Source organism: Capricornis sumatraensis, chromosome 7 (genome assembly GCF_032405125.1).
Source record: "Capricornis sumatraensis isolate serow.1 chromosome 7, serow.2, whole genome shotgun sequence".
NCBI lineage: Eukaryota > Metazoa > Chordata > Mammalia > Artiodactyla > Bovidae > Capricornis > Capricornis sumatraensis.
In genome coordinates, this window is record NC_091075.1 from 28,809,436 (window position 1) to 28,827,949 (window position 18,514).

An 18,514-nucleotide genomic window follows, 5' to 3' on the forward strand; every position below is an offset into this window, starting at 1 on the left:
TACAGGATTCCTCTCAAGGCCATAAGTTTTATGTAATTAGCATTCCTCAAACTGGTGTGTTTATTTTGATAAAACAGGTATAAGACCAGCTGGAGTAGCAATACTCAGAATAGATTTTAAAATAATTGATATTTCTAGAGCATTCCATCCAAAAGCAGCAGAAAACACTTTCAAGTGCACATGGAACATTCTCCAGGACTGACCACATGTTGGGCCACACAGTGAGCCTTGGTAAAGTCAAGAATCGTGAAATCATATCAAGTATCTTTTCTGACACAATCCAATGAGATTGGAAATTAACTATAGGAAAAACTGTAAAATATACACATGTGGAAGCTGAACAATATGTTATCAAACAACCACTAGCTCACTGAAGAAATCAAAGAGGAAATTTAAAAAAGAAATACCTAGAGACAAATGAAAACAGAAGCAAATAATCCAAAACCTATGGGACACAGCAAAATCAGTTCTCAGAGGGAAGTTTACTGCAATACAATCTTACCTCAGGAAACAAGAAAAATCTCAATCTATTTGCATCTAATGCAACTAGAGAAAGAAGAACAAAAACCCAAAGTTAGTGGAAAGAAAGACAGACTTAGCAGAAATAAATGTGACAGAGATGAAGAAAACAGAAAGGTTCTTTGAAAAGATAAAAATTGATAAACCTTTAGCCAGACCTGTCAAGAAAAATGGAGAAGGCTCAAATCAATAAAATTTAAAATGAAAAAGAGGTTATAATAGACACCACAGAAATACAAAGGATCATGAGACCACTACAAGAAACTATATACCAATAAAATGGACAGCCTAGAAGAAATGGACAAATTCTTAGAAAGGTACAATCTCCCAAGACTGGTCTGTTTATATTTTCCATTTCTTCCTGGTATAGTCACAAGTGATGAAATGGAAAATATGATTAAAAACCTCCCAACAAAAGTCCAGGACCAGATGGCTTCACAGGTGAATTCTATCAAGTATTTAGAGAAAAGTTAACACCTATCTTTCTTAAACTAGTCCAAAAAATCAAGAGGAAGGAACACTCTCAAACATTCTATGAAGCCATCATGCCTGATACCAAAACCAAAGATATCACCAAAAAAGAAATTTACAAGCCTGTATCACTGATGATCACAGACACAAAAATCCTCAACAAAATATTAGCAAACCAAATCCAACAATACAGTAAAAGGTTTACCTGAAACTGTCACAACACTGTTAAAATTTTTTTTTTTATATTGGAGTATAATAATGATTAAGTCAGGGGCATGTAATGTACACTATAGGGAATATAGTCAATGATATTGCATTAATTTTGTATGGTGACAGATGGTTTATTAGACTTATAGTGGTGATCAATTCATAACAATGAATATATATAAATTTATATATATATAAATGTTGAATTGCTATGTTGTATACCTGAAGCTGATATTGTATGTCAACTATATTTTAATAAAAATTAAAGAACAAACACAAACTCAATACATTAAAAAAAACTCAATACATTAAAAAGATCATACATCATGATCAAGTGGGATTTATCCCAGGGATGCAACACAACAAATTAAAGGATAAAAACCATATGATCATCTCACTAGATAAAGAAGCTTTTGACAAAATTCAAGACCTATTTATGATAAAAACTCTCCAGAAAGTGGGCATAGAGGGAACAGACCTCAACATAATAAGGGCCATATAAAACAAACCCATCTTACATCACAATACCAAAATTAAGTCATAATAGATCAGAGACCTGAATATAAGAGCTAAAACTCTAAGAGACTTACTTAAAACTAAAAAACTTAAAAACCTAGGCAACAAAAGGAAAAAGAGAAACTGGACTTCATCAAAATCAAAAACTTCTGGGTGTCAAAGGACACGACAGTGAAAAGGCAATTCTTGAAACAGGTGAAAATATGTGTGAATCATATGTCCAATAAGGATATAATATACAGGACATATAAAGAACTTCAACAACCAACAAGAAACAACCCAAATAAAAAATAGGCAAAAGGATTTGAATAAACATTTCATCAAGAAGATAAGGTATACAAATGGCCAATGAGCAACGAAAGATCCCCAACATCACTAATCATTAGGGAAAAGCAAATCAAAATTACAATAAGTTAATACCTGACACCCATTAGGATGGCTCTCAAGACAGAAGAGCGTATCAGTGAGGATGTATAAATGGGAACCTACGTGCGCTTCTGGTGGGAATGTAAAAATGGTGCAGCCACTGTGGAAAAGAGTACAGTGTTTCCTCAAAAATTAAACACAGAATTGCTGTACGGCCTAGCAATTCCCCTTTTGTATATATATGCAAACTAACTGAAAGAAGGAACTCATGTTTGTGTACCTATGTTCAGAGTGGCATTACAGCAGCCAAAAGGTGAAAATAATCCAAATGCCCACTGACTGGGTGAATGGATAAACAAAGTGTAATATATACAAACAACAGAACATTCTTCAGCCTTAAGAAAGAATGGAGTTCTGACACGCTACACATAGATGAGCCGTGAAAATATCATGCTAAGGGAAAATAAGCCAGACACAAAAGAAAAAATATTGTATGGTTCCATTTACACAGGGTACAAAGAGTAGTCAAATTCATAAAGATAGAAAATAAAACTGTGGTTGCTAAAAGCTGGGGAGAGGGGTGACTAGGGAGTTATTGTTTAAAGTGTATAGAGTTTCAGTTTGGAAAGAAGAAAAAGGCCTGGAGGAGAATGATAGGGATGACTGCACAGAGATAAGAATGAACTTAATCTACTGGACTCTACACTTAAAATGGCTCAAATGGCAAATTACATGTATATTTTACATTACAAAATATCCGAACAATCATGAACATGCTTGAAACAAATGATATCAGCTAGGAAACAGAAGATATAAAGAACAGAAATTGTTGGAACTCAGAACTATATACATGTATATGTATATCGCATATATACACAGAAGTAGAATTGCTAGGTCATATAATAATTCTGTTTAATTTTTTTGAAGAGACTGTACTCTTTTCCACAGTGGCTGCAATAAAAAGCTTGATAGGCTCAAGAACAGAATGGAAAAGACAGAAGAAATAATCAGTGAACTTTAAGACAAAGGAATACAAATTACCCAATCTGAACAAAAGAGAGGTGATAAGCTGGAAAAAAAATGAACAAAACTTCAAAGCCTTGAGGGATATAACTAAACAGCTCACAATTGTGTCATGAGAGGCCTTGAAGGACAAGAGGAATAGGGTGGGACTGAAAAAGTACCTGAAGAAATATGATTAAGGACTTTCCAAATTTAGCAAAAGACAAAAAGCCTATAGAGTCAAGAAGCTGAACAAACCTTACATAGGATAATCCCAGAGAAATTCATGCCAAGGCAAAGTATAATCAAACTTTTGAAAACTATTAACAAAAGAAACTCTTAGGTCAGAAATGACACCTTACCTACAAGGGAAAAACAAACCCGGAGATGATGGGTTTCTCATAAGAAACCACGGAGGTCAGAAGAAAGTGGCACAACATTTTCAAGTTTTGAAAGAAAAGAACTGTCAACCTAGAATTCTATACAGAGAAAATATTTTTAGAAATGAAGAGGAAATCAAGATATGCTCAAAGAAAACGAATAAGTGAGGAATAATAAAGGAAATGAGAATTTGTTACAAGCAGACCTAACTTAATGGCTAAAGGAGATGCTTTAAACAGGAAGAGAATGTTTTTTAAAAAAAGCAATCTTGGAACCTCAGAAAGAAAGAACAGATATAGCAAAGACACAGATAAATACAATAGCTTTCCTTTCCTCAAGCGTTTTCTGGATTATGTTTGATGCTTGAAAACAAAAATTATAACAACACTCATGTGGTTCTAAGTGCATAAAGGGGAACTATCACTAAATTGAAAAGACACACGCACCAGCACCTCCATGCTTACTGCAGCATTATTTACAAAAACCAAGATACAGCAGCAATGTGAGTGTCCAAGGATAGATGAATGAGTAAAGAAATGATGGTGTGTTTGTACAATGGAACACTATTCAGCCATGAAAAAGAATAAAATCTTGCCATTTATGACAATATGGCTGGACCTTGAGGGACTATTCTAAGTGAAATGAGACAAAGAAAGATAAATACCACACGATCTCTCTTATATGTGGAATCTAAACACCAAGTTCATTAGATACGGAGAACAGACTGGTGGGTACAAGGGGCAGGGATTGGGGGTTGGAGGAATGGGCAAATTTTTTTTTTTTAGTTTAAATATTAAAAACTACAGTAATAAAAAAAATATAAAGAAACAGTAAATGATTTTTGCTTACTGATTAAGCAACACATACTTTTTCCCCCACTGTTCTCCAACGTGGATTTCATATTACAAAAAAACAAACTTACCAGTAAAGCAAATAATATTTTTATTTTTGTCTAACAGAACAAAAATAGAAAAGAAAATTCAGAAAATACCCAAGGACAATACTCTCTAACTAACTAAAGACTGAACACAAGAGCCTCTTGACCATTTATTTTATTTATTGGTCCAGTTGAGAATGGATGCACTCTTTTTAAGGAAAACTGTAACATCTGGGGGGTTGCCCAAGCAGGATGTGTGGAAAATATCAGCAATTATCCCAGAGCAGAGGAACACTGCGGCATTAGTCAGCATAGCAGAACACAACAGAAAACACTAACATGGGCGATGCAGACAAGAGCCACGTCAGCAACATCCAAAGAGACGGCGCCCAAGCCAAGGGGTTCCGTGATTCCAGCTCCTTTAGCACAGCTGACACAGCTGCAGAGAAAGCCACACGGACCTGATGCCATTACACAGTCCCCTCAGTTAACTCTCCTTGTTCTGATCAAAGCTCATCAAGCGGCCCTTGGTGCCTGTCTGCCCTGAAGGAGTCAATTCACCAGACATGCATTTGCGGTGTTCTGAGCTCAGTGGTAGTCATACTTCTCATTATAAAGGGGTAAACCACCATTCTGGTTTTGTACCTGGATGAGGTGACCCTATCCCAAGAGACAGATCCATCCTTGGTGTATGCACAAAAAAGTCCATCTAGAAACTCAACCCTGCCCATCAAGGCTCAATTCCAGAGAGGCTTTCCTGATACTCACCCGCCTCTACTGCCCACCATCTTGGCTGTTGCCATCACCTTGAAAGTTGCTAACCAGACAGGACTACTGACATTCACCACTCCTCACCCAGCACCACTGCAATGTGGTGCTTATTTCCTTCACAGTCTTGGCTTCCTTGTCTAATAAATGGTAGTAATGGTACTGACAGCCAACTCTGGATGAAATTATGTAATCCTTAAGCATTTTTTTTTAAAAAAAGGGTAGTGGATGATAGAGTGGATTAAAAACACATGACCTAACAACACGCTGCCTACACTTCAAATACAAGATACATCAGACTGAATCTAAAAGGGTAGAAAAGAACCAAGCAGATGTTATTCAAAAGAAAGTAGGAGTAGCTATATTAATATCACATAGACTTCAGAGCAAAGATTACTACCAGAGACAGGGAGAAATGTTACATATAGATGAAAAGGTAAATTCTTTTAGGAAGGCATAGTGATCCTAAAGGTGCATGCACCTTTAGAGCTGCAAAATATATGAAGCAAAACCTGATAGAACTGAAGGGAGGTAAAGACAGATCAACATTTACAGTTGGAAACTTCAACACTGCTCTCTCAATAATTGACAGAAGTAGTAGAAAATCAGCAAGAGTATATCAATAGAAACACCACTGCCAAGCAAAAGGATCTTACATTTATAACACTCACCACTTGATAACAGCAGGATGCATGCTCTTCTCCAGTGTCCATGAAAGATATACCAAGATATGCCAATTTCTTGAACCAATTACTTAGCTGATATCATGGTACACAAAATCAGAACTTGTTCTTTATATAAAATAATATTTTAGGGTTAATGAAACTTAAACCTATTAATTTCTTAACTGACTTTTACCTATAGTGTGCTATATAATTTTTATTACTAAGAATCTTTTGAAAGTATTTGCAATGTAAATGTAACCCTATATCTTCCATAAATTTTTAATGCTTTTAAAACCCAAAGCCACCATTTACTATTATTTTATATTCAATGTCAACCATATGTTGATGAATATCAAATGACAGAGGAAACACGTACCAGATCCCATGAGAGCACAGATCAGGACCATGGAATTGTATTTGATTTCAGGAGCACTTCTCTCATCTGCTAGCAGCCTGTGCAAGATCTGTACAAGTTGAGCACTTTCTAGGTCTTTCTCAGCAGTACCTGGAACATGAAATAATTAAAGGATCAGTTATATTCACTGGGTATAAACCTGGTACAGTCTGGCTAAAAATTGCTTCCCCTTTCAGAAAATGATCATGTTAAACCCTCTGAAAGGAACTGATAAGCAGAAAAGATGGTATGATAGATACACTATGTACTGTCACCATCTTCAAAAATTATCATGACCAAATAGGCACATGAAAAGCTGTTCAACATTGCTAGTTATTAGAGAAATGGGAATCAAAACTACAGTGAGATATCACCTCATACCTGTCAGAATGGCCACCATCAAAAAATCCACAAACAAATGCTGGAGAGGGTGGGGAGAGAAGGGAACCCTGGACTGTTGGTGGGAATGTAAACCGGTAGAACCATGATGGAGAACAGTATGGAGGCTCCTTAAAAAACTAAAAATAGAACTACTCTATGACCCTGCAATCCCAACTTCTGGGGCATATATCCAAAGAAAAGCATGGCCCCAAAAGACACATGCATCCCAACGTTCACTGCAGCACTCTTTACAATAGCCAAGACATGGAAACAACCTCAATGTCCATCCACAGAGGAATGGATAAAGAAGACGTGGTGTATATATACACACACACACAATGGAATATTACCCCGCCATTAACAGGAACGAAATAAGGCCATTTGTAGCAACATGGATGGACCTAGAGTGCCATACTGAGTGAAGTCAGTCAGACAGAGAAGGAGAAATAGCGTATGACATCCCTTTACGTGGAATCTAAAACAAAATGATACAAATGAATTTACTTACAAAACACAAAGACACTCACAGACTTAGAAAACAAACTCATGGTTGCCAGGGGGAAGGGATAGTTTAGAACTCTGGGAAAGTCATGTACACACTGTGATATTTAAAATTGATAACCAACAAGGACCTATTCTATAGCATATGGAACTCTGCTCAATGTTATGCGCCAGCCTGGATGTGAGGGGGATTTGGGGGAGAATGGATACATGTATATGTATGGCTGAGTCCCCTCCCTATTCACCTGAAACTATCATAACTTTGTTAATCAGTTATACCTCAATACAAAATGTTCTTGGTGTTAAAAAAAAAAATTAAAAAAAATTATCATGGCCAATTGTGTATTCTCTGTCTCTCTTCTTATCCACCTATTCTCACCCACTCCAAGGTATTTTGGAGCAAATCCTATAGTCACATAATTTCCTCTATATGTATTCTAGAATGTATCTTTAAGAGAATGGTACCCTGCAAATCCTATCAAAATCCCAATAGGATTTTCTAGAGAAAATAGGTAAGCTTTTACTAAAATCTGTGTGGGAAACCACAGGTCCTAAAAGAGGTAAACAATCTTGATAAAGAAGAATAAAGTGGGAGGAATTTCTCTACTTGATATGAAGATCACTATATAGGTACAGTTATCAAGACAGTGTGGTGTTGGTAGACAGACAGACACATAGGACAGAGGAACTGAAAGAAGATCCTGGAAGCAGATCCACAGAAATATGCTCAACTGATTTTTGACGAAATCAATTCAGAGGAGGAAAGACAGCCTTTTCAACAAATGGTGCTGGGGCAAGTAGATCCATAAGCAAGGAAAAAAAAAAAAGAAACCCTGACCCAAATCTCACATTTTATATAGATATTAACTAAAAAAGGATCACAGACTTAAATGTAAAACTACAGGACTTTCAGGACACAAATAATCCTTAAAACTCAATAGTTTAAGAAAAAATTAGAAAATTGGCAAAAGACAGAGGTATTTCACCAAGGAATATATAAGATGGAAAAGAAGTACATAAAGATGTTCAACATCTGTAGTTTTAAAAATTAGGGATAATATTAAATATTGGTGAGGGTAAAGAGAAAACTAGGTCAGTTATACAGTGCTGGCAGGAATGTAATGTTTTCCAGAGCCACTCTCATAAACAGTTTGTTATTTCTTAAAAAATCAAACATGCAGTTATCATACAACCTAGCAGTTACAACTCCTAGGCATTTATCCAGAAAAATGAAAATTTGTGTTTACATAAAATCCTATACATGAATGTTCTTTGCAGCATTATTTTTAAAAGTCCCAAAGTAGAATCAGCCCAGATGTCCTTCAATAGGTGAATGGTTAAACAAGTCGTGGTACATACAAATCATAAAATACGATTCAGTAATGAGAAGGAATAAACTATAGACACACATCAATGACGAAATTACGCTGATTAAAAAAAGCCAATTTCAAAAGGTCATATACGATTCCATTCATACATTTCTGAAATGAAAAAAAAAATTTAGAAATGAAGGGTAGGTTAGTGGTTTCCAGGGATTAGGAGGGTAGGAGGCAGATGAGTGTCGTTATGAATGGAGGATCCTTGTGGAGTTAGAACTGTTCATATACATCTACACAGGTGATCAAACTGAATTTAACATAAATAGATATTGAGTACAAGTAAAACTGGGGAAGTCTGAACTAGAGGTAAATTTTATCAGGGGTTGGGATGTTATACTAGGTTTGCAAAATGTTACCACTGGGCAAAACTGGGCACACTGTAAAGGCATCTTTATTATCTCTTTTAATTGCATGTGAATTTACAATTACCAAAAAACAACAAAAAAAGGACTCTTTAAAATGTTGCTTTAATACTATTATCATACAAAAATTTTATAATTCCTTAATTGTATCTCAAAACCTGAAAGGATACAGGTTTGGAAAAATATGGTTTTCAAAGTGTGTTGTATATTAAAAAGGTAGTATGGCCTTCTTTTTAAATCTTAGGCTCAAGGAGCCTAGGAAACACTAGGTGATAATGATAACAAATGTGATTATGTATTATCATTTTATATAGTTCTATGGTAAAGTAATCTGACTTAGGCAAATGCTCAGTTATTAAGAAGAAGGCAAAATTAAAGCCTATTTAGAAGATACTAGTAATGAAGGGCACAAGACCAGATTCACCCCAGGTTGGTAGGTCAAGGATCTTCTAAAATTGCTTTATCACTGTAAGCCATTTTACAAAATCAAGTCATGAACTCTCTTTGGCATTCAGTGTCCTCACCAATTCTCACCTCTTCATCATAGTTTCTGATGAAGTCATCTCCCCTACCCATGGAGGAAATCATAGGCTAGGCCAGGACTCAAACTGACCTCCACAGCATCTTTAACTTAAGTGACCAAAGTGACATACATCTTCCTGAAGTCTTGTGTGTGCATGCGTGCGTGCTTAGTTGTATCTGACTCTTTGTGACCCTATGGACCGTAGCCCCCCAGGCTCCTCTGTCTGTGAAATTTTCCAGGCTAGAATACTGGAGCGGGTTGCCATGTCCTCCTCCAGGGGATCTTCTCAACCCAGGGATGGAACCCACATCTCCTCCTTTGGGAGGCAGATTCTTAACCACTGAGCCACCTGGGAAGCTTGAAGTCTTTTCTAGCTTTAACATTCAAGAAACTTTTACATCCTATGATTTTTTTTTAAATTATATATGGTTTTAAAGTTTATAACCTGTTAACAGGACAAAAAATTCAAATCTCTCATACCTGAAATCTGAGTAAATCTGACACTAGAGGAAGATATACCACTTTTACCTTTTAGCTTCTCCTTCCTGGGATAATGGTTGGTGAGAGTGAGAATTCCCCACAGTGAGAGTTATGGACATAAGTCATCACTTAGAACTGAAGTGATCAGTTAACAGTATTTACCTGAGTATCTCTGAACGGAACAGGACATGTCTACTATGTCTACAGGCCTCCTTTGTGTAAGGCAGCCTCAGGTCTTACCTCAGGCCACGTGACTTTCACTGTCTCCAGCTGACTACGTATCAGAGCTTGGTTCCTGACACAAAGTTGCCTCCCATAAACTATCTGTCTTTGAGTGAGCTTTTCCTGAAGAATTCTGAGTAACAGGGATACTGCACAAAGAGACTAACTGAATCATTCAGACTCTGCTCTGGGGGAATTCTGAGTGTACATACACAGAAGAGTGACATAAAAGGTGAACATTTAGAATGAAGGTGATACTGTAAAGCAACAGAAACCGTGGTGGCCGAGAAGAGACCAGCAAGAGACAGAATCAGCAGTGTAGACAGAAGAGGATCTCAGTGGCTGGAAGAGCAGCTAACGCTAAGCTTGCTATTGTATTCTAAATATTATTTCATTTTCCCATGAGGCCTGCTGAAATTCCCTAAGTGCCTAAAATTTGAGATATCATTTAAAAGTCAAACTAACATTAAAGCATTGCCTTAAAAATGTCACCAGAAGGACAACCAAAAGGGACACCTACGGTGACAATCTTATAGAGTATGATTTTCCATATACTCAGATATAGTATAGACACACACTGGCAAAATGCTTCTAGTCAAAGGTTTTGTCTGACTTCTATTCCACTCCTGTGCTTCCTTTCATCCAAGATAAAAATAGGAGAAAATAAGTTTGTCACTGGGGTACTTACCCAATTCTAAAGCTGCTATTAGTGCCAAAGCAACAAGGGCTTCATTCTGCATTATTACATGTTCACTAGTTGCCATGGTAACTAGATGCTTGATGCCACCACTTTGTACAATGGTTTTAATTACATCCTACAATAAATAAGTATCATGAAATTATAAACTTTAATTTTAAACATAAACTGCATTACAATCAATCAATTCACTGTTGAGTGGTTTTCTGACAGTTTCCCTATGAATCATTACATTTAACCATAATTTTTTTTCTTCACAGAAGAGAAGGAAAAAGCTTCTAGCTTTAAATAAATTCAAAGATGACAACTTAAATTACCTAAGCAAAAAAGACCACTGCAGTTCATATCAAGGAAGAGAGTTCCAGAAGCTAACAAACAAAAGTGCCATAGACCCAAATGTTCCTACCATGAGATCAACAAAACAGAATAAATCTTGGAATAATAATAATAATGAAAAGTTCCTCCTTTCAAATTTTTATTATTAATATAATACCAGGTGGCTGCCTTTCAGATGAACCAGGTGAAGCTTTTTATGTATATATGTATGCATGTATCTATTTAGTCTTAAAACCTTTGTTGTATCTGACAAAGTAAGATTACATACAACAGGACTTGAGGAGAACTTAAACCAAAATTCTGTCTCCCTAATTTCTCATAGTACCTACAACTCTGTCCTTTCCTGTGGCAGTGGGGCAGTGGGCTCCAGACTCAATAAATCTCACTGACTTTGAGCAAATTACAAAAGCTCTCTGCATCTCAGAGATTTCACTTGAGATAATTTAAGTGTCTATCTCATAGGTTTTTATTATACAAAATTATTACATGAAAAGCACACATAAAAGTATACAGCAAAGGCTAGATGAAAGGAAATGGCTACACTTATTTCTAGGACTCACTTTTGTCTTCATCTCACTTAGGGTTCTGTTGCCTTCAAACTCAAGTTCTTGTTGGCCTAACCGCCACATGTAACAGGAATCTCAGAGTTCCAGATCCAGATGCCAAAACATGTTTGTCTGATTTAATCTAGTGAACAGAATTATGGTTTGCCTAAATGAAACCACTGGTAAGAGACCTCATGTAATGGAGCAAAGAATTATGGTAAAGACTCCAAGAAGGACAGAAGAGTGATTTGGGAATAAGCAAGTTAGTTGGAATGTCACTTCTTCCCATAGTCTCTCATTTTGATGAATGACATGATGACCCCACCTGGTCCTAAGCCCCAAATGTGGAATTCTCTAAATCCTCCTTCTCCTTTGACCCCAGTGTTGAATTCTGTCAATTCTACCACCCACATCTTTCTCAAATCCTTCTCTTCTTTTCCATCCTCACTGCTTCTATTAGGCTGAACTATATGCTATTTATTTCTTTGTGTCAAAATGGTCAAATATCAGCAATTTCAAATTACTCAACCCAAATCCTTAGTTCAGCCCTTCATCATCTTGCATGTATATATTTGAAATAGCTTTGTTTTCCTTGCCCCTAGTAAATAAGCCATAGAGTCATCTTTCTAGGAAAACCAAATAATGGCACCCTGCTGCTTAAAATCCTTTGGGAGCATTTTAATTCTCTACAGAATCAACCTGGCACAAAGTTCATCTTAATGCCCACTTCTCTCCCCCTTTGGTGACTGTCTCTGGGCCCAAGAGAGCACAGTTATGATGGAGAAGAGGTAAAAGGAGGACCACAGGAAGTAATTTTGCTATTCTTTCTCAACACTTTCCATCTCGTCAACAATACACTTGGTCCTGTACTGGTGCCAATGAAATGGATGGGCTTTCAGGCTGCTCTAGGTGAGACAGGTGGTAGGAAGGTCCAAGTTACCAGCTGTTTTTGCTCCAGGGAAAGACACCCAGAGATAGCATGTGATGGGGAGGAACATTCCTGTGACCAACCAGCTGGATAGCTACTGTGGTGAAGTCAATTATTTATATGAAGGAGATTTACTCAAGACAAGGAGTACCTTTAAGATTTTTTTCTTGCCATCTTCTTTTAATCTGTTTCATAAATAAATGGATGGTTTCCTCAGACTTACTTTTGATTTACTGTGTCGTATGAGGGCAGAGAGTAGTCTGTTTGACTCTCCCATCACACCAGCATGATCTTTGGCTTCACACCATTCTACCAAACGCTCCACTAGTTTAACATTTTTTCCCAGTTGTTCAGCAGCTTCTGCTATAGGAAAGAAGGCAAACCACAAAGGAATGAATCAATAATAGGCAATCAACTAAAACAGCTAGTTAAAGATGTGAGAGTGTGAAGGAAAATTACAGGTCTAAAAAAACAGAACACAACAATTTTGTTAAATAAGAACTACAAAATACTCTGCATCTAATGGATTATTGAGATTTTTTATATAAAGTTATGGACTTTTATAAAAAATGGAATAACTTTATACTCTTTTGGCTCAGCTTGGTAGTCTGTTAGTACTCTGGAAAACTGTACCAAACAGTTTTCAGCAGTACTCTAAGGAGTCAATACATAGAAAGTTTAGAATTTAGAAATAAATAAATATAACTCATTCTGAGGATTAGTTTTCATTGTTTCTGTAAACAGAAACATGATCTCCCTGTTTGTAAAACAAATTAAAAAAATTTTTGACTGTCACTGTATTGAAACAAAGATTTTGAAGACAAAGTAAAATCAGTATATCAAATGCCAAAACATAAAAATTCCTCCAAGAACTGTTAATAAATCAATCTAAAACCTAGATTATACCTACAAATGAAGAGAAGTACAATATAATTTCCATTTAAAGTCAATTATAACAAATATGGAAATTAATTAATGGGGATCTAAAACCAATCTCTTTTGCCTTTTATTTGCTACTTATCTCTATGATTACATAATTATGAAAGCTAAAAACAGGTCCTTTTTCATACAAAACCTACACCTTAGGAAAGAATTTCTCTTACCTTGTGCATCTATTAACATTCTTAATGTTCCCAAGAGTTTGAACTGAACCGGGGGCATTTCAGATTTAAGGAATTTCAAAACTGCCTCCGTGACTCCAGCTGATAACATCTTTGCTTTATTTACAACTAGAGAGAGACAGAGAGACTGGTTAAAATTATGTTAGCATTTTTGATGATAATCATTCAATTCAATATAATTTTTGAGTGTCTTATTAGCTTTAAGGCTCCATGTTACATTTTTCTACTTAAAAACAATCCTATTACTTTTCTGTTAATTTTAAGAATGGGATTGGGAATGCTAGGTCTGGGGGATAAATATCCTCTGAGGAGGGATTGGGGGCAGGAGGAGAAAGGGACGACAGAGGATGAGATGGCTGGATGGCATCACTGACTTGATGGACGTGAGTCTGAGTGAACTCCGGGAGATGGTGATGGACAGGGAGGGCTGGCGTGCTGCGATTCACGGGGTCGCAAAGAGTCGGACACAACTGAGTGACTGAACTGGACTGAACTGATAGAAGCACAACATACTAAATCACATTTACTGGCTTTTAAAATCTAATAAAAAAAGCTAATAATTTGTAAAGGAAATCTGACAATGTTGTCTTCATATGTACAAAAAGCATGATTCCTCAACTTTAATAAATGTCTCTTTTTACCTCTATCCTTGACTCAAGTGTGTTAATATAGATATTATAGACATTAATAAGCAACCTTAATCTGCTACATGAAACAAATTTATTTTATATAGATTGCATTTTCATATGTTACACTATTTTTACCTAACCAGAAATTTACCATTAGAAAGTGGAATAACAGGATAGTTTTAACTATATCCTGTATTATTTCCCATGATAATGTTATTTTGAAAGACTAGTAATCCAAAAAGGCACATTAAGGCTAGTTAAAAAAAAAAACTGTATGTCTGTACCCACTGCTATATTTAAAATGGATAACCAACAAGGACCTACTGTATAGCACATGGAACTTTGCTCAGTGTTATGTGGCAGCTTGGATGTGAGTGGGTTTTGGGGGAGAATGGACACATGTATATGTATGGCCGAGTCCCTTTTCTGTTCACCAAAACTAGCACAACACTGCTAATTGGCTATAGCCCAATACAAAAAGTCCAAAAGGAAAATAATGTCACGTCTGCTTGTAGGGAAAAAAAAATTCTTAAAAGTCATCTTTAGGGGATTCTATGAATTGATATCATTATCTTACCTCAACTGAAGATGCTTTAAAAATCTTAACTATACAGTATGATGAAAATCTGGGAGTTCACAAAACGTAATAGAATATTTGAATAATCTGAAAAAGGAAGATTGTGCTTGTGTAGTCTCAGAAAACTTCTTTAACATATAATCTCCATTTATTAGTAAGAAAAATGTAAGCAATCTGAAGACTATGATTTTTTCTTTTCTTGGTCAGGGTAGGTCCACAAATCACATAAAGTAAATATCTTTCCAAAACAATAGATTTTATCTCTTACACAGTTGGCTCCCATTCTTACGACTTACCTGGGATGGCTAGGTTTCTGAGGGCACTTAGCGCTGCATGCTGAACAGTTACGTTTCCATCTTCTACATGTCTGTCCAATAAATCCATAAGTTTTTCTACAATTCCATTGTCTACCATATGGATACAATTTCCATCTAAATAACAACAGAAAACATTTTTTCCCCTCTTTACAAATATTTATAAATATTTTGTAATACTCATGCCAGCCCATTATCTACATTAAGGAAAATGGAGCTACAGAAAAATAAAATGAATTCCATCTCTTTCTCACATCAGACTTACGAGATTTTTGTTTGTTTACTGAGTGAGAAGTGTGATTATAAGATTTTTTTTTAATTTTTATTTTTACTTTACTTTGCTTTACAATACTGTATTGGTTTTGCCATACACTGACATGAATCTGCCACGGGTGTACATGAGTTCCCAATCCTGGACCCACCTCCCACCCCATATCATCTCTCTGGATTATTCCCGAGCACCAGCCTCAAGCATCCTGTATCCTGTATCGAACACAGACTGGCAATTCGTTTCTTACATGACAGTATACATGTTTCAGTGCCCTTCTCCCGAATCATCCCACCCTCTCCCTCTCCATCAGAGTCCAAAAGTCCATTCTATACATCTGTGTCTCTTTTGCTGTCTTGCATACAGGGTTATCATTACCATCTTTCTAAATTCCATATATATGTGTTAGTATACTGTATTGGTGTTTTTCTTTCTGGCTTACTTCACTCTGTATAATTGGCTCCAGTTTCATCCACCTCATTAGAACTGATTCAAATGTATTCTTTTTAATGGCTGAGCAATACTCCATTGTGTATATGTACCACAGCTTTCTTGTTCATTCATCTGCTGGTGGACATCTAGGTTGTTTCCATGTCCTGGCTATAATAAACAGTGCTGCGATGAACATTGGGGTACACGTGTCTCTTTCAATTCTGGTTTCCTCGGTGTGTATGCCCAGCAGTGGGATTGCTGGGTCATAAGGCAGTTCTATTTGCAATTTTTTTAAGGAATCACCACACTGTTCTCCATAGTGGCTGTACTAGTTTGCATTCCCACCAACAGTGTAAGAGGGTTCCCTTTTCTCCACACCCTCTCCAGCATTTATTGCTTGCAGACTTTTGGATCGCAGCCATTCTGACTGGTGTGAAGTGGTACCTCACTGTGGTCTTGATTTGCATTTCTCTGATAATGAGTGATGTTGAGCATCTTTTCATGTGTTTGTGAGCCATCTGTATATCTTCTTTGGAGAAATGTCTATTTAGTTCTTTGGCCCATTTTTTGATTGGGTCGTTTATTTTTCTGGAATTGAGCTGCATAAGTTGCTTGTATATTTTTGAGATTTGTCAGTTGCTTCATTTGCTATTATTTTCTCCCATTCAGAAGGCTGTCATTTCACCTTGCTTATAGTTTCCTTTGTTGTGCAGAAGCTTTTAATTTTAATTAGATCCCATTTGTTTATTTTTGCTTTTATTTCCAGTATTCTGGGAGGTGGATCATAGAGGATCCTGCTGTGATTTATGTCAGAGAGTGTTTTGCCTATGTTCTCCTTTAGGAGTTTTATAGTTTCTGGTCTTACGTTTAGATATTTAATCCATTTTGAGTTTATTTTTGTGTGTGGTGTTAGAAAGTGATCTAGTTTCATTCTTCTACAAGTGGTTGAACAGTTTTCCCAGCACCACTTGTTAAAGAGATTGTCTTTAATCCATTGTATATTCTTGCCTCCTTTGTCGAAGATAAGGTGTCCATAGGTGTGTGGATTTATCTCTGGGCTTTCTATTTTGTTCCATTGATCTATATTTCTGTCTTTGTGCCAGTACCATACTGTCTTGATGACTGTGGCTTTGTAGTAGAGCCTGAAGTCAGGCAAGTTGATTCCTCCAGTTCCATTCTTCTTTCTCAAGATTGCTTTGGCTATTCGAGGTTTTTTGTATTTCCATACAAATTGTGAAATTATTTGTTCTAGCTCTGTGAAAAATACCGCTGGTAGCTTGATAGGGATTGCAATGAATCTGTGGATTACTTTGGGTAGTATACTCATTTTCCGTATATTGATTCTTCTGATCCATGAACATGGTATATTTCTCCATCTATTAGTGTCCTCTTTGATTTCTTTCACCAGTGTTTTATAGTTTTCTATATATAGGTCTTTAGTTTCTTTAGGTAGATATATTCCTAAGTATTTTATTCTTTTCGTTGCAATGGTGAATGGAATTGTTTCCTTAATTTCCTTTTCTACTTTCTCATTATTAGTGTATAGGAATACAAGGGATTTCTGTGTGTTGATTTTATATCCTGCAACTTTACTATATTCATTGATTAGCTCTAGTAATTTTCTGGTGGAGTCTTTTAGGGGATCATGTCATCTGCAAACAGTGAGAGTTTTACTTCTTCTTTTCCAATTTGGATTCATTTTATTTCTTTTTCTGCTCTGATTGCTGTGGCCAAAACTTCCAGAACTATACTGATTAGTAGCGGTGAAAGTGGGCACCCTTGTCTTGTTCCTGACTTTAGGGGAAATGCTTTCAATTTTTCACCATTGAGGATAATGTTTGCTGTGGGTTTGTCATATATAGGTTTTATTATGTTGAGGTATGTTCCTTCTATTCCTGCTTTCTGGAGAGATTTTATCATAAATGGATGTTGAATTTTGTCAAAGGCCTTCTCTGCATCTATTGAGATAATCATATGGCTTTTATTTTTCAATTTGTTAATGTGGTGAATTACATTGATTGATTTGCAGATATTGAAGAATCCTTGCATCCCTGGGATAAAGCCCACTTGGTCATGGTGTATGATCTTTTTAATGTGTTGGTGGATTCTGATTGCTAGAATTTTGTTGAGGATTTTTGCATCTATGTTCATCAGTGATATTGGCCTGTAGTTTTCTTTTCGTGTGGCATCTTTGTCAGCTTTTGGTATTAGGGTGATGGTGGCCTCATAGAATGAGTTTGGAAGTTTACCTTCCTCTGCAATTTTCTGGAACAGTTTGAGTAGGATAGGTGTTAGCTCTTCTCGAAATTTTTGGTAGAATTCAGCTGTGAAGCCGTCTGGATCTGGGCTTTTGTTTGCTGGAAGATTTCTGATTACAGTTTCAATTTCCGTGCTTTTGATGGGTCTGTTAAGATTTCTTCCTGGTTCAGTTTTGAAAAGTTGTACTTTTCTAAGAATTTGTCCATTTCTTCCACGTTGTCCATTTTATTGGCATATAATTGCTGACAGTAGCCTCTTATGATCCTTTGTATTTCTGTGTTGTCTGTTGTGATCTCTCCATTTTCATTTCTAATTTTATTGATTTGATTTTTCTTTCTTTGTTTCTTGATGAGTCTGGCTAATGGTTTGTCAATTTTATTTATCCTTTCAAAGA

At 36.2% G+C, this 18,514-nt stretch overlaps 1 protein-coding gene across 2 annotated transcripts in view; it reads right to left on the minus strand.

Annotated features, from left to right (window-relative positions):
* RAP1GDS1 (Rap1 GTPase-GDP dissociation stimulator 1) overlaps positions 1–18,514 on the minus strand; it is a 156,505-nt gene that overhangs the window by 2,080 nt on the left and 135,911 nt on the right. The window contains exons 10-14 of one of the 2 annotated variants that reach the window (XM_068974817.1): positions 15,144–15,278; positions 13,624–13,749; positions 12,744–12,880; positions 10,703–10,829; positions 6,149–6,277 (exon numbers count right to left, since the gene is read on the minus strand). In XM_068974817.1, the coding sequence (XP_068830918.1) occupies positions 6,149–6,277; positions 10,703–10,829; positions 12,744–12,880; positions 13,624–13,749; positions 15,144–15,278 (654 nt within the window). Of the gene's footprint in view, positions 1–6,148; positions 6,278–10,702; positions 10,830–12,743; positions 12,884–13,623; positions 13,750–15,143; positions 15,279–18,514 lie in introns of both variants that reach the window. The other variant, XM_068974816.1, reaches the window with a different exon arrangement.